Below are 17,277 nucleotides of genomic sequence, written 5' to 3'. Positions count from 1 at the left end.
GAATGTAAATTTTGTTATTTGTTAAGGCATTGTTGGAAACTTTATGGGTAAAACTCTAATCGTGCTAAGGGATGATGTTGGGAGCATGATTTTGAAAACTTAAAAGATCCTCAAATGTAGAAATGAGTCTTTGGGATTAATCACAATGGATTAAAAAATTTATTTATTTTAGTGTTTTAATATTATTATATAAATTGATAATTAATCTAGTTTTCAACCAAATGTATATTGAATCGATCAACCCTAACAAATAATATTATATAAATTAATTATTCTTACATAATATTATTATATAAATTGATAAATAATTTCTAATATCGATATAAAATATTTAATTATTACATAATAGATAGTTTCTAACTAAATATTAAATAATTTAACAAACATCTCTTTATCATCTATTCTTAAATTCTTTGCTGAGTAATGATTTCACCAATGGCTAACCCTAAACAATGATGCATCTTTGCTATCTAAACAATGATGCATCCCTACTATTTATTCTCTCAGATTGATTGATTTCTCACCTTGTCCTGAAAATGAACCACATTAGTTGGTTCGAAACCTGGACCCAATCATACCGATGTGATTAATCGGAAACACTGGTTTCTACATTATAAATAACAAAAATCTGAAATCCTCAATGATAACTACTCGAACCAAATTAAACATGCTAATCATCTAGAAACTCACATAACTCAATAAACTACATATAAATATATAATAAATATTATTAATATTTAAAAAAAATTGGGTTACACATCTGAAAAAAAAAAGGTCAGGTAACAAAATTATTAAAATTGTAAAAATTAAATATGGATATTATTAAAATTTTAAAAATTAAATATTGATATTACTTTTTTATTTGTTTTAAATGGTTATTATTAAAGATTTATTTTCAAATTTTATATAAAGTAGGTTATACCTTTCTTACATTTACATTTATGAGATTAAAATCTATAAATTCTAATTCCACATTTATGGAAAGGATCGAAGGATATTTAACCAGCAATGACGTATGATGACTGTGTATCCCATTGTTGATTTTACTAATATACTAATCCTCTGTATGTTTATATTTATATATGATTTATAATAAGTCAAGTCAGCTTGCATTTTCAATAATGACTAATGACTACTTATCCATTGCCCTGTATCTCATTGCAAGTTCGTGTTCATATATGATTGTCTCTAGCCCCTTCAGACGCGTGATTCTTCTGTTGCCAAGCCAGAAAATTGGCCATGGCTGCTATTATCACTGAAGTGGCGGCCAATACGGTCAGTAGCGCTATTTCTGCACTCATCCGACAAATGGACGATGTTATTCGGTTGGATGAGAACCGTCAGCTTCTAGAAGGGCAGTTAAATCGTACGAGGACTCTCTTACTCGATGTTAGAGATCAATTTGAAGATCGGCAAAAGACGCCCCCTCAATCTCTGCAAAATTGTCTGCTAAGGATGCAAGACGCAGTTGGAAAAGCAAGAGAGTTGATCGATTGCTCTCGAAGGCGGCAGCGGTGTATCAGTTGCCTCCTTTGCAAGCCTAAACTTTCTACAGAAATCCGAAAGTGGAAGACAACTTTTGATGAGCTCTTTCACAATCTTCAGACCGACTTCTCTGTGTTTCACAGTGCTCAACAGATTGCTTCCGCGGCGCCACAACAGGCGAATCTACTGCTTCAAGACGAACCAGACACCGGACTGGTAGGGTTGGAAATTAGATCTGCTGAAATACGACTTGAGAGGTGGCTTACAGAGGTCCCCCGCGATCAGATATTTGCTGTATATGGGATGGGATGGGTGGAGTTGGCAAAACAGCGTTGCTAAAAAAGGTCTACAACACCTACAAGGTAACTGGTGTTTTTGATCATGTGATTTGGGTTGCAGTTGCCCAACTTTCCATTCTGGAGTTGCAGAGTCGTATGGCTTCTGCAATCAATTTAGACCTCAGTGCCTATGCTTATAATGATGTTGATTCGCGGAAGATGAAGCTGTCGGCACATCTGAGGACGAAGAAATTTTTCCTAATTTTAGACGATTTGTGGAGCGCAGTCACTCTGAAAGAATTGGGCGTGGAATTTGGCGAGAACAAAGCGAGCAAAGTTGTATTCTCTACTCGAAATAGAGATCTGATTCCAGAAATGAATGCAGACCAGTCCATGCAAATACAGCCACTGCCAAGAGAGGAAGCCTGGGAATTGTTTTGCAAAGTAGCTTTCAAAGACGGGCATGTGGCTGACGAGATAGAGCATATTGCTAGAGTCGTGGCGGAGGAGTGTAAAGGGTTGCCCTTGGCTATAAATGTCATAGCGTCAACAATGATTGGCAACCGGGCTGTAAATGAGTGGAACCTTGCTTTAAGGCAGATTCAGACTGTGGATTCAAATTTTCCAATTACTCATCCTCGACTTGACCGTGATCTGTATGAGCGTTTGAGATGGAGCTACGACAGTTTACCCCATGCTCATTTGAAAACCTGTTTTCTGTATTGTGTGATTGGTCCAGAGGACTGGAACATTCCGGTGCACAATATATCGCAGATCTGGATCGCAGAAGGTATAGTAAAGAGCAAAGATTTGGACTCCTTAACGGATACTGCGCACAGCTACGTAAAGTTACTTGCCGATCGTTCCTTATTCCAATTGAGAGCAGTTGGTGGATCCAGTTATTGGAGCGTTACGTTTGGCGTTCACGATGTTGTGCGGGACATGGCAATTTATGTGGCAGAGAAAGAGGAGAATTTTGTATCGATGGCAGGTCAACATTGCCCCGACATCGACGCCCTTTTCCCCGACATCGAGACACGCCATAATTGCAGGAGGCTCTCCCTTGTTGGTAGCAATATTACGTCTCTACCAAACAAGGAATTGAGATGTCCAAAATTGGTATGTCTAGCTTTAGCACACAACCTTGAATGAAAAGAGATTCCACAAGCATTTTTGCTTAACCTCGTCTCTCTGAAGGTGTTGGTTTTAGGTAACACGGCGCTACAATTATTGCCAAGATCGTTGTGGCAATTGAAACAACTTGAATTTCTTGATCTGAACTATATTCAAATTGAATATGTGCATTCAGGCATTGGCAATCTTTCAAACCTTCAGTTTTTACATCTCAGTGGATGTAAGAGGTTAAAATCATTGCCATGTGAAATGAGAGATCTCAAAAATCTCAAATTTCTGGATCTCAGCGGATGTCATAATTTAGAATCATTGCCATCTGAAATCCAGGCCTCAAAGAGCTCAAAAATCTGAATCTCAAGCGCTGTCGTAAGTTACAGGTGATTCCTCCTGAGATCAGACTGCTTACAAATTGTGAAATTCTGCGGTAGAGAAGAGGGACAGGTGATTCCCCGTGAGATTAAATTGCTCTCAAATTTTCGTGTTCATGTTTGTGCTGGAAATTTTAATATAAAAAGGATGTGATCGTTATTTTTTTGGTTAATAAAACTTTATTGTGCAAAATACATTTTTTATATAAATAAATACATTTTCAATTATATTTATATATATAATTTTTATAATCTGTAAGATTTATATATCATTCTTAATTCAATTGATTTAATAATTAAAAATATGTATTTGTTAATAACAATTATAAAATCAAATCTTTTTTTGATTAGTTGTAGTCTAATGGGACTGTTTTTTATTAGTTTTTTTGCCCTGAAAGTAGTGGAAATTTTGGTTATATTTTGAGAAAATCTGACAAGGATTTTTGTAAATCTAAGTTATAGGGGTTAAACTTCAAATTTTTATGATTTTTAGGTGATTTTGATGATGCTGAATCTATTTCCACCATTAAAAACAAAATTCAAACACTGATTCTACAATATTTTTTGATTTTTTTTTTCTCTAAATTCCAACCACTTTTAGCAATCTGACCAATTCCTCCATGTAAACGACTCCCTTTGATTATTGGAGAGATGAAACGATGTGCAATTATTGACATGTCTCCTCTAAAGAACAAAGATGTAAACACTTTAATGGATAATGCACACAACTATGTAAAGTTAGTTGCAGATTGTCGAATTAACATAGTATATATATGTATATTTTTTTATTTTATTTTATGGATATCATTTTTATATTAATTTTAAATATTATTAATCATACATAATTTATTATATATTGAAGTAATAATCTTAAAATAATTGTAATTGTCAAATCCTCATGAATCAAGTTACAAACTTAAAGCCTATAGTCGTGAGAGGGTGTTATAAGTAAAATAGGAGAGAATTGAACATATTGGTGTATAAATGATTTCATTAATTATTTGTGTGATTCATTTTCTTTTTGAGATTGTCTTTTTTAAAGACAATTTAAATAAAAAAATGATTTCATTAAACATATAGAAAATGATGAGATTGAATTCACAAAAGTAGATGATATTGAATTTGCAAAAATAAATTTAATGTTTCTTTTTAAAATGATCATTAAGAAAAGAAAAGACATTAGTGTAATTAATATTTCTGTTAATTATCTTATGATTTAGATATATTTTACTAATATTAACAATAAATTGAAACAAAGAAGTACATACTATCTTTCCTTCCCCCCTTTAATAAATATAAGAAGATATGCTTTTATTTATTGAATACAAAGTTCATTGTTCTCTGTTGTCACAAGTGGGATTCTTTCCCTATTCATTTGATTTATATCTTGCTATCTTTATGACTTTAGTGATTCTATAAGGTTGTGGGCTTTGGGTAGCCTCAATGGTTAGTTTAATTGTTAGATTCTCTTACGCTAAAGTTCAATGAGGCTTTAAGAAATTGAATCTCGTTAATTTTTTGGGGTTACATGTGAAATGTACAAAGTTGAGTCAAACATAAAAAGAAATGTGTACATTTGGAACATCTTTAGTATGAACTATCCAAAACTCATGCATATCTAGAATAATCTCGAGAGTTATCAATGCTTTCTTCATAGGGTGAGATAAACTAAAAAATTGTTACATTCTAGGATAAGTTTGGGAGCCTAAATGGTTAGTTTAATTACTAGATTCTCTTATGCTAAAGTTCAATGAGGCCTCAAGAAATTAAATATCATTAAGTTCATTTCAGTTACATGAGAAATGTACAAGGTTGAGTCAAACATAAAACTTGGTGTGGGCATTTGGAAAGTCTCTAGCATGAACTATCCAAAGACTCATGCATGTCTAGAATAATCTCAAGAGTTATCAATACTTTCTTGATAGGGAGAGATAAGCTAAAAAATTGTTACAACTTGTAAGTATATTGCATTATCTCATCTAAACCATTACATAGGGCTAAAAAAGTCTATACCAGCCTAGATCCATCTTAACTCTGAATCTACCAAACACCGAGAAGGATCAAATCTCTGTGAGGTACAAACCTCTTTTTGATTGAAAATATATCTGATCTCTCTTGGTGCATGGTAGATCTGGAGTTAAGATGGATTTAGGTTGGTTGCTAATAGATTAATATTCTTAAATAATTAGTTAGGACAAAGAGAATTCCATATTCCTGGGCCCTATATTGTAGAGAAGATGAATGATATTCTGGAAATGACAGTAGATCTACCAGAGATCAATAATATTTATACAACATATCAATACGAGGCAACCATTTTTAGGTTCAAAGGTTTTTTGCCAAAACCCGTGGATCTTTTCCAGTGGATCTTTATGAAGTGGACAGTAATCTGTGAGATCCACTTATGCTCAAAGGATTTCTTCATAGTAAAATTTGAATCATTAGAGAATAGAGATCAGGTTTTACATGAGGGTCCTTGGTTCTGGGGAAACGTGGGATTATTTATCACGCCATGGTTCCCAATTTTTTATGCTAATACAATGACAGTCTCCAAAATATTAGTATGGGAAAGATTGCATAACTTACTCCTTCATTTATGGCACCCAAAATTACTGGAAGGAATCAACAACTGTTAGGTCCCTATAATACTAGTGATTACCCCATTACTATTGTAGTTGTATCCCTTATTAATATTGTTGTGCCCCTATTGTCGCCATATTGTTATTACTGTGTCCCATAGAATCCCTCTATTATTATTTTTGTGCCTTTATATTATTATTGTTAGTTCAACTGGGTTATATTGTGACTCCTTAGACTCCTATATATAGAAAGGAGGTTTTGTCATTTGAATCATCAAAGAGTAATTCATTTGTGTAATGTAAAGGAGGTTGCCCCCTCGAAGAGGCTGAATTATAAGGCGTTGATCTATCTTTTCTATCTTTTTGTGAGCTGGTTTCATAACATTTGGTATCAAAGCATTGGATTCTAGGGTTTCGCTGCTCTAAATAGGTCATCGTGGCATTTTCGCTATAACTTTTTTTTGCAACATTTCAGAAGCGAAAAGAAAACTCATTTGAGACAAAATCGCACTGAGCATCGGGTCCGAATTTCAGAGTTTTTCCCACTATATTTGCGGAGATATGATCTGAGTAAGTTGGTCTTTTTGCAAACTCCTGAATTACATTCGAAACAGGTGACCTGGGGAAAATCGTCATAACTTTCTCTCTGAGCATCAGACTAAAATTTCGTAAGAAGGTACAGAAAGAGTATGGACTGTAGTTTCTTTTATATATTTTTCAGAGCCAAAGGTCGAAACAGGGACACGTGGCACGTCATGCAAGTTCGCTTTACTGAACTAGTCTATAATCAGGTCACTGTGGGAGATTTGGCATTAATTTTCATTCGAGAATTCAATTTGGATCAGACTGGTGGCATTGGAAAGAGGACACAGAGGGCTACTGCAGGTTGCAATTTCAGAACTTGATGATGCGAAATTACAGAGATACATCAGAGGCAATATCAAGCTCCTACAAAGTGGAAAAAGGTGTGTAGATTTTTTTAAATTTTTACTTAAGCTTGGTTTGAAAAATTATTTTGAAGGAATTCAAAGGGCATAGTAGAGCATTATTATCAGTAACTGATGCTCCGAGGAAAGAAAATGCAAACACCTAGTAAGCAACCTGAAAGCTCTATCATGACTTATGAAGAAGAGGAAGAAATGCAACATGATATATCAAAATTACGAGACCAAGTGCAACAAATGTCACTCGCACAAAAAGTAACAGAATCTAAAATGGATGGTTTAAAGAAAGATGTAGAAGATAAGATGAATGACGTGGAAGCTAAGATGAACGTTTTGAAGATAGATTTGAAGACAAATTTTAAGATAGGCATGGTAGATTTGAAGACAGATTTGACAAATTTTCTACAAGAAATACTTACTAATGGTGAAAGGGTAGTAAAGGAAACTCATGATGCAAACAAAAGAAATGTTAATCATGATTTCATAGACTCTATTGTTGGATCAAAGACCCACCATATTCCAAAAATCGATATGAGGAAGTTTGATGGCAAGGATCCCGCAACATGGATATTACACATGGAGCAATTTTTTGATCTCAATAATGTGCAAAACACACAAAAGGTACGTATTGTAACTTTATATTTGGAACCAAATCAGTTTGTATGGTATCAATGGCTTTGCTCTCGTAAAAAAATTATCAGTTGGGCAATTTTTACGGAAGAATTGACAGCACATTATGAGGATACAAAAAGCAACACTTTTTTTAGCCAATTGATAAGTCTCAAACAAAAGTGTTCAATAATGGAGCACGTTGAGGAGTTCAAAAATTGAACATAAGGGTAAAAAATATTCTAGAGGAGCATAGGATTGATGTGTTCATAGGGACTTTAAAGGATAATATCCAACATGATGTTCACCTTTCCGAACCTGATTCATTAGAGAAGGCATTCAAGTTAGCAAGCAAAATGGAAAGCAAAATTATGGCAACCAGGAAGCATACCACTCACAACTATAAAGATGGAAGTGTTGTTGCCCCTAGTCTTCCACAACCTATAAGGTTTACACCACAAAAATTGGAAGAAAAAATATCAAAAGGGCTTTGTTACAGTTGTGATAGCAAATACACTAAAGGTCATAAGTGTGCTGAGAAGAAATTAATCTATGTAGATTGTGAAGAGGAAGAAGAAAAGGAGCAAGAAAGGTCAAAAGAAGAGGATATACTCCAGGAACAAAGCCTAGATAAAGAAGAAATGAATCCGACCATATCTTTTAATGCATTGGCTGGAATTACCACTCCTTAAACCATCAAGATAGAAGGACAAATCAAGAAGAAAAAGGTAATAGTGTTGATTGATTCAGGAAGTACCCACAATTTTATTCATTGTAAGATAGCAAAAGAATTGAATTGCTTCCTATATCCAGCACCAGAGTGTCAAGTGATGGTTGAAAATGGAGGAACGATAAATTGCTCTGGAAGGTGCCATAATATCAAACTATCCATGGGAGAATATGTATTGACTAGCCCAATGCTTTCCATTCCAATGGGAGGTGTTGATGTTGTACTAGAAGTCCAATGGCTACAATCCTTGGGTACAATAGCTTTTAATTTTCAAGAACCTTTCATGAAATTTTCTGTGGAAGGAAAGGAAGTTGAATTAACGGGTATTGCAAGGAAACCGAGAAAGATAATTAGCTATAACGGTATGACAAAGCTTATAAAAAAGGAAAAAAGAGGTGTAATTACACAATTATGTTCGCTAGATGTTTCCACATCGAAATCATCTATTTCTCCAGATCTCCAAAAAGTCTTGGACAATCATTCGAAGGTATTTGAGACTCCCAAAGGTCTTCCATCTATTCGTGATCATGATCATGCTATTCATCTGATTCCAGGAAGTGTTCCTCCAAACATCAGGCTGTACAGATATCCCTATGCCCAAAAGAGTGAAATTGAACGTATGGTTGTAGAAATGCTAGAGGATGGTATAATTCAACCTAGTCAAAGTTCTTTTTCTGCACCAGTAGTATTGGTGCACAAGAAGGATGGATCATGGCGCATGTGTCTGGATTATAGGGAGCTCAACAAGCTCACTATTAAAGATAAGTTTCCCATTCCTGTCATTGATGAATTACTGTATGAATTGCATGGATCAATTTACTTCACCAAGTTGAATCTGCATTCAGGATATCATCAATTCAGAATGAAGACTGAAGACATTGCGAAAACAACATTTAGAACTCATGAGAGTCATTATGAATTTTCGGTCATGCATTTTGGCCTTATCAATGCACCTTCTACATTTCAAGGTTTGATGAATTCCATTTTCAAACGCTTCCTTAGAAAATTTGTGTTAGTATTTTTTGATGATATACTAATCTACATCAAGTCTTGGAAGGATCATGTTGAACATGTTGACAGGGTGCTACAACTATTGGAGGAGAAACAATTATATGCAAAAAGATCCAAATGTTTCTTTGGAGTACAAGCGGTGGAATATCTGGGTCATATTGTATCTCATGAAGGAGTTAAGGTAGACCCTAGCAAAATTAAAGCCATTAAGGAATGGAAAATCTCCACATCCATAAAGCATCTGTGAGGATTTCTCAGGTTGACAGGGTATTATCGCAAGTTTGTTAAGAATTATGGGAGAATAACAACACCTCTAACAACACTATTGAAGAAAGATGCATTTTCATGGACTCCAGAGGCAACAAAGGCCTTCGAACATCTTAAAGAGGCAATGTGCCAATCACTGGTCTTAGCTACATCGGATTTCACAAAAACCTTTATTGTCGAATGTGATTCTTCAGGAAATGGAATTGGTGTTGTTTTAATGCAAGATGAAAGACGCATTACTTTTGAAAGTCGTCCAATCAAGGTAAAGTTTTTACACAAAGCTATTTATAATAAGGAAATGTTGCCAATACTACATGCACTTAAGAAATGGCAACCCTACCTAATGGGAAGACACTTCAAAGTAAAAACAAATCATGATAGCCTTAAATACTTTTCAGAACAAAGATTATCCTCTGAAAAGCAACAAAAGTGGGTCACAAAGATGTTGGGTTATGACTTTGAAATCATCTACAAAAAAGGGAAGCAAAATGTGGTGGTAGATGCACTCTCAAGAAAGGGTGAGAATGTGGAAGCATTGTTGTGCGCCATTTCTATTATCCAACTAGATTGGATAAACGAAGCAAGGGAGGAATGGAAGAATGATGAAGAAGTGTGGGCAATTATTCGAAAGTTACAACAAGATTCTAGTACATCTGATACATTTAGCTGGCAAAATGATTGGTTATGGTACACATATTGCTTATACCTCTGTAAGAATTCCCAACTCAAATGAAAGATTCTTATGGAATTGCACACTTCTCCCTTAGGTAGGCACTCAGGATTTTTAAAAACTTACCACAGGGTTAAGAAGGATTTTTTTGGGATGGCCTTAAATCGGATATTCAAAAGTTTGTGGTGGAATGTTTGGTTTGCCAACAAAATAAAGTTGAAACAATTAAGACCCTGGGTCTATTACAACCTTTATCCATTCGAAGCCGACGTTGGGAGAAGGTTTCAATGGATTTTATCACAGGTTTACCCAAGTCCAAGGGAAAGAGTGTCATCATGGTGGTAGTTGAGAGACTTACCAAATATGCACACTTTTGTGCATTATCACATCCATTTAAAGCCAGTATAATTTCTACTGCACTTAGGGAAACAATTCAAAAGCTACATGGAAACCCAAAGATTATTGTAAGTGACAGAGATCCCATTTTCACTAGAAATTTTTGGACATAATTATTTTCTTGTCTCGATAGTCAGTTAGCTCATAGCTCATCTTATCATCCTCAATCTGATGGGCGAACTGAGATAGTAAATAAATGTTTGGAAGGATATATTTGTTGCTTTGTATATGATAAACAGACATAATGGGTCAAATGGTTGCCTCTGGCTGAATGGTGGTATAACACTTCCTTCCATACAGCAACAAAAATGACCCCATTTATGGAACTTTATGGATATCAGCCACCATCCATCACATCATATCTAAGAGAAAATTCTAAGGTTCAAGCAGTGGAACATCACATCGAGCATCAACAACAAGTCCTCCAATTCTTAAAGGATAACCTCGTGTTGGTGTAGAATAGAATGAAACAACAGGCATATCAACATTGCAGTGAAAGAAGTTTTGATGTAGGTGATTGGGTATTCCTACGGCTACAACCATATAAACAAATGTCCCTTAAGCAAGCTAAGAAGGATAACAAATTATCACCAAAGTATTATGGTCCATACAAGGTGTTGCAAAAGATTGGTACTATGGCATACAAATTGGAGCTTCCTGAAGCTTCTCGAGTGCACCCAGTTTTCCATGTTTCATGTTTAAAGAAGGTTATAGGTGACAAGCTCCCAGTTCAAACAATATTTCCAGAACTTGACGAGGAAGGAAAAATTATATGGGAACCGGAAGTAGTCACAGAAACAAAAAATCAACAGCTACGGAATCGATCAATTTTGGAGTATCTCATCAAGTGGAAGAACTTATCCACTGAAGATTCCACATGGGAGGATGAGAATTTTATACAGAAGCATCCAGAACTACTCAAGCGTTGAGGACAACACTTTTTTGAAGGAGAGGGGCATGTTAGGTCCCTATAATACTAGTGATTACCCCATTACTATTGTAGTTTTATCCCTTATTAATATTGTTGTGCCACTATTGTCCCCATATTGTTACTACTATGCCCCATATAATCCCTCTATTATTATTTTTGTGCCTTTATATTATTATTGTTAGGTTGGATGGGTTATATTGTGACTCCTTAGACTACTATATATAGAAAGGAGGTTTTGTCATTTGAATCATCAAAGAATCATTCATTTCTGTAATGTAAAGGAGGTTGCCCCCTCGAAGAGGCTGAATTATAAGGCATTGATCTATCTTTTCTATCTTTTTGTGAGTGGATCTTTACAAAGTGGACGGTAAATTGTGTGATTCACTTATGCTCAAAGGATTTATTCATAGTAAAATTTGAATCATTAGAGATTAGAGATCAGGTTTTACATGAGGGTCCTTGGTTGTGGGGAAACGTGGGATTATGTATCACCCCATGGTTCCCAAATTTTGATGCTAATACAATGACGGTCTCCAAACTATTGGTATGGGCAAGATTGCATAACTTACTCCTTCATTTCTGGAACCCAAAATTACTGGAAGGAATCAACAACATGTTGCAGAGATATATCAAGATGGATACACAAATAACTGAAGAATCAATTTATATTTTTCTGGGATATGTCTAGAGGTAGACCTTAGTAAAGGACTACCTGATTGTATCCTTTTGACACATGAAAACCATAGCTGGACCCAGTTCTTAGATTATGAGAACATTCCATTTAGATGTTGTCTATGTCTTCAAATTGGACATCTACAAACCACATGTCCTTTGGCAAAGAAAGACCCTAAGAGGAAAAAGAAACTTGTCAAAAAGCCAAAGGGATTGCATTTCCCAACACCACAACCCGACGAACAAGAGGAAGAGGTGGACTTGGCCCCCCCCGTCACTAAGGAAATCCCAAATCCACATACATCTGCAGTGTACAAAGAATAGAGTTAGCAGGGAACAGGAGGATTAGCTTCACAAAATCCAAGAGCAAAAGGTCACTCGGGCCAAGAAATGTTGAAGGAGAAGGAGATAATAGGATTCAAGCGTCCTTATACATCTGGGAGTTCAGACTCAGATAAGGAACGCCCGAGGCAGACAGAAGAGAACCAACTAATTATTGTAACAACCACTCATGTTCAAGGAGGATAGCAAAATGTGGAAAAGAAGAAAGGGAGAAAAGGGTGACTAAGACTTTTTTATTAGCCCCAATTTTTTTATTTTTTTTAGGTTTTTTGGCTTTGATTTTATGGGCACCAACTTTTTGAGTGGTGCAACTTGGGAATGCACTATGTGCATCTACGTATGTAACTTTTTATAATTAATAGAAAGTTACCACGAAATAAATAAATAAATTATAATATCGATGTAGTGATGATGTCAACGTTATTATTAAATTTTAATGAAAAATATTATAAAAATATTAGTATCAACAATTAATATATAAGAAGATTAATAATAAACTTATATAAGGGTAAAAATTTAAATTTTCATAGTTAAACTTCCAAAACAGAATTATTACTATGGAATATTTAATGCCTATGGGGAATAGTTTAATTGGCCATTGCAATGTATAAAGTAATGTAAACCACAATATTTAATATTCAAATCCCCATTGGTTTAGACCAACAGAACTAACATATATGAACTATTTAATGTATTGTTTAATGTATGTTGATGACCACTTTACCACATATATTATTAAACTTTAAATATGCTTTGTTATAATACCATGGGTCAATACCATGGCTTATCCAAAAATCCTAACTCATTTGAAAATCAAAATAATTTATACATATTTTATTTTATAACATTTTTTAGATTAAATCTAAATGCAAACGATTATAATTACTTTGTTCCATTGAGTTTCCATGAAAGGGAGATGCGGGAGCGAGGATACGCACAAGGGGGGATGTATAGAAGCAACCCCAAATTCTAGGGATTTTTTGGGGAAAGAGGGGGTCATAAAAGTTATAAATTATTAATTATTAAAATTTTAATATAATAAAATAAAAAAATAAAATCCTAAAAATATGTGAATAACTAAATAGAAAATCTTAATAGTTATGAAATATATATATATAAGTCTAAATATGATCATCATTACATATTAGACTATTATCATTTACGAATTATCATTTGACATTTCTCTATTGCAAATCTAAATGTAAATTACTAAATTGAATCCATCATTTGACATTATGCAATGTTCCTTCTAAATTCATCATATGGCATGATGAAAGGCACATCTAAATTAAATTAATAAATTCATCATTTGACAATTGAAATTATGCAGTGCACATCAAATTTTCGAAAATGATAAAAAGTAAATTCATCATATGACAATGACATTGACATTATGCTGAAGTCTAAAATATCGATAAAATACTAAACTAAATGTAAACATAGAAAGCGCTGAGTAATGAAATACGAGTAAATTTCTCAAAAAATACTAAATAATATTAATAAATTTTAGCCCAAGGGTGAAATTTAAGGAGTTTTTCATTTTAAAGGGGCACAATTTCTATAAAACACCCATTTGACATAGTTAGCCCAACTTTTATTTAAAAAATAATTATTTTTTTCATTTCAGCCCCCAAAACAAGGGGCAGCTCGATTCGTCTGGGTTTGGGAGGTTAAATTCTTGCAAATAGCCCGATTTTCTGCTTTGAGATGTTAAATTCTTGTAAATCGCTCATTTTCTGATTTGGGAGATTGTTAAATTCTTGCAAATCTCCCATTTTCTGGTTTGGGAGGTTGGATTTTCTACACTTCGGTGCACATTATATCACACATGTGGATCGTAGAAGGTATAGTAAAGAGCAAAGATGTGGACACCTTAATGGATAATGGTTACAACTATGTAAAGTTACTTGCAGATCATTCCTTATTCCAGTTGCGGGCAGTTGATGGATCTAGTTATTGGGGCTTTACATTTGGAGTTCACAATGTTGCGCGTGACAAGGCAATTTATGTGGTACAGAGAGAGGAGAATTTTGTATCCATGGCAGGTCACCATTGCCGTAACATTGATTCCCTTTTCCCCGACATTGAGACTCGCGATAATTGCAGGATGCTCTTCCTTTTTGGTTGCAATATTACATCTCTACCAGATAAGGGATTGAGATGTCCAAAATAAGTTAGCCTAGTTTTAATCCAAAATGAATTAAAAGAGATTTCAGAAGCATTTTTGCTTAACCTCGTCTCTCTAAGGTGTTATGTTTAGGTTACACGGTGCTACAACTAGCATTTGCACCTTATGTTGCAAAGGAAACGTCGTAAGGCATAGAGTGGAGAAGAATAGCGACATGTGAATGGACATTGTTGAAAGCAAGGGTGGATGATAATGAGTTACAATTGCAATAGTTAGTTATGTGTACTTTGAAAATGGATATTTTGTTATGGTCAATCTAATGCATCCATTAATTAGATGACAACGAAAAAGTTTCGAGCCCAGGCTGAACCAACACGAATCTTTTCTACAAGACTGAAATTGCCTAAATGATTCCTCAATCAATGGAAATAACTGTTTCCCTCCTCTGATACCTAAAATACATTGTAGGAGAATGATTTTTCAAGTAACTTAATATAACTAGCAATTGCCCCAAAAGGTGCAAAGAGAGGCCGATAGAAATGTTAAATTGAAAGAATTGTATTTTGATTCAAAATAATAAATATTATAATAATTCAATCATTCAAACTAAACCTAGTCAATAAATTGCCTAAAATAAAATAAATCCTTAATCAAAATTATACAAATTATTATTCTTCGTTTCTCTCAATTATTTATTTAATAAAATCCAATCAATCATTCAAAATTGAGCACATCAGGCAGGCCAATCCGCTTTGCCCACAATAAAACTCATTGGGATTTCAGATCCATAGGTTGAGAGTGAGCCCCCGCTTTGCCCACAATAGAACTCAATGGGCTTTCAGACCCATAGGTTGAGATTGAGCCCCAGCCTGTTGCTGCTGGTTTTGCTGGTAATTCAAAGGTCTTCTGAATAACATGATGTGTGGCTCAGGACGATGAATGGCATAGTGCACCCATCCATGAGACTGTTGAACTCCAATGGCTCGCCATTTGTTATGGACCAAAAAGAATATCAATTTGGTTAAAATTATTAATATGTTTATAATAATAAAAATAAAAAATAAAACAAACAAACAGATTAGCGCATTAAAAATGGCATTTGAAAACAAATTAGGTGTTGATTACCACATTGGGAAGTTGGCAAAACAGATGCATTTGCATTAAAAATAGCATTTGAGAAAAAAAATGTGGTGCTTACCTCATTGAGAAGTCAGTTCTTGGGAAGCAATTTGGCAGTGTCCGGAGGGAGAACCACATGTCAGGAGATGACACATAACGCCCAATCATCAAAATAATCCATTTGGGTGAAATAAAACCCTAATTACAGATATTCAACTCACCATCTAGACAACCAGCAATCAAGCATACCCACACTCAAAGATAAAACTATAAATATCTCAAAGAAACTTTAATATGCATCTGATTGTAACTGACCAAAAGCAGTGATCAGGCATTTATTTAATATATGTCCAAACTTCCAGGAAATGATTTGCAATGTAAGAACAACGTGGACACATCGTCTCCTTCTCTGCATTTATTTAATTACCTGGCATTCTAACTTTAAAGGGACCTACATAAATTCATGGAAAACCTTCAATCTAGACATCAATAGGTTGTCTTGGGTGGAGGGCCATCATGACAAAGAATTTCAAATACATCTTATAAGGAGATTTTGAAGTTAACAAATATGATTGTGGGATTGGAACGGTCGTCGATCCTTCAGCTCGGCAAAAGCAAATTTCTTAATAAATTCCAGATATCATGGGCAATGATTCCTTCAATTTTATTAAGATATTTGACATTACATCCTTTTATATACTGACTGTGAGGTTCTTATTTTCACTTGACAAAAATCAAGCAGGTCTAAAACCAAAGGCTTGTCCAACAAAGAATGAAAAGCTCAAAATTGGATGCAGGGTCTGCCCCTGGCTTAAGGCCTATTCCACGACTAAGAATACATGTTAATTCATGACAGGCATCATTAACACGGTTTGAATACTTGAAATCTTGTGTTGCTTTTATCGCTTAAGTGTTTGGAGTAAGTTTGTTCTCTGTCGCATTAAAAATGGCATTTGAAAAGAAATTAGGTGCTGATTACACATTGGGAAGTTGGCAAAACAGATGCATTTGCATTAAAAATGGCATTTGAAAACAAACTAGGTGCTCATTACCACATAGGGAAGTTGGCAGAACATATGCATTTGCATTGAAAATAGCATTTGAGAACAAAAATGCGGTGCTTACTTCATTGAGAAGTCGGTTCTTGGGAAGCAATCTGGCAGTTTCCGAAAGGAGAACCACATGTCTGGAGATGACACATAATGCCCAATCATCAAAATAATCCATTTGGGTTAAATAAAACTCTAATTACAAATATTCAACTCACCACCTAGATAGCCAGCAATCAAGCATACCCACACTCTAAGATAAAACTATAAATATCTCAAAGAAACTTTAATATGCATTATCTCAAAGAAACTTTGATATGCATCTGATTGTAACTGACCAAAAGCAGTTATCGGGCATTTATTTAATATATGTCCAAACTTCCAAGAAATTATTTGCAATGTAAGAACAACGTGGACACATCGTCTCCTTCTCTACATTTATTTAATTACCTGGCATTCTAACTTTAAAGGGACCTACATAAATTCATGGAAAACCTTCAATCTAGACATCAATAGGTTGTCTTGGGTGGAGGGCCATGATGACAGAGAATTTCGAATACATCTT

The 17,277-nt window shown here is 34.7% G+C and overlaps 1 protein-coding gene across 1 annotated transcript; it reads left to right on the top strand.

Moving 5' to 3' along the window:
- The first annotated feature begins 1,919 nt into the window (after positions 1 to 1,919).
- Positions 1,920 to 3,129, top strand: LOC149150038 (putative disease resistance protein At5g63020). The gene is made up of 2 exons (XM_089442675.1): positions 1,920 to 2,882; positions 3,073 to 3,129. Exons 1-2 carry the CDS (start codon positions 1,920 to 1,922, stop codon positions 3,127 to 3,129), a joined length of 1,020 nt encoding a protein of 339 aa, XP_089298801.1.
- Positions 3,130 to 17,277: the final 14,148 nt, after the last annotated feature.

This window comes from Pinus tabuliformis, chromosome 9 (genome assembly GCF_031772625.1).
Source record: "Pinus tabuliformis cultivar Carrire ecotype Pingquan chromosome 9, CPIR1, whole genome shotgun sequence".
Lineage (NCBI taxonomy): Eukaryota > Viridiplantae > Streptophyta > Pinopsida > Pinales > Pinaceae > Pinus > Pinus tabuliformis.
The sequence above is the reverse complement of the archived record's forward strand: the minus strand, read 5'-3'. Positions and strand labels throughout refer to the sequence as shown.

What these genes read in the sequence shown, in the direction of transcription:
- LOC149150038 (XM_089442675.1), top strand. Translation starts at nt 1,920, where the DNA reads ATGGCTTCTGCAATCAATTTAGACCTCAGTGCCTATGCTTATAATGAT. An exon ending in AATTGAGATGTCCAAAATTG is followed by an intron (nt 2,883 to 3,072) that starts GTATGTCTAGCT and finishes ATGTGCATTCAG; the next exon opens with GCATTGGCAATCTTTCAAAC.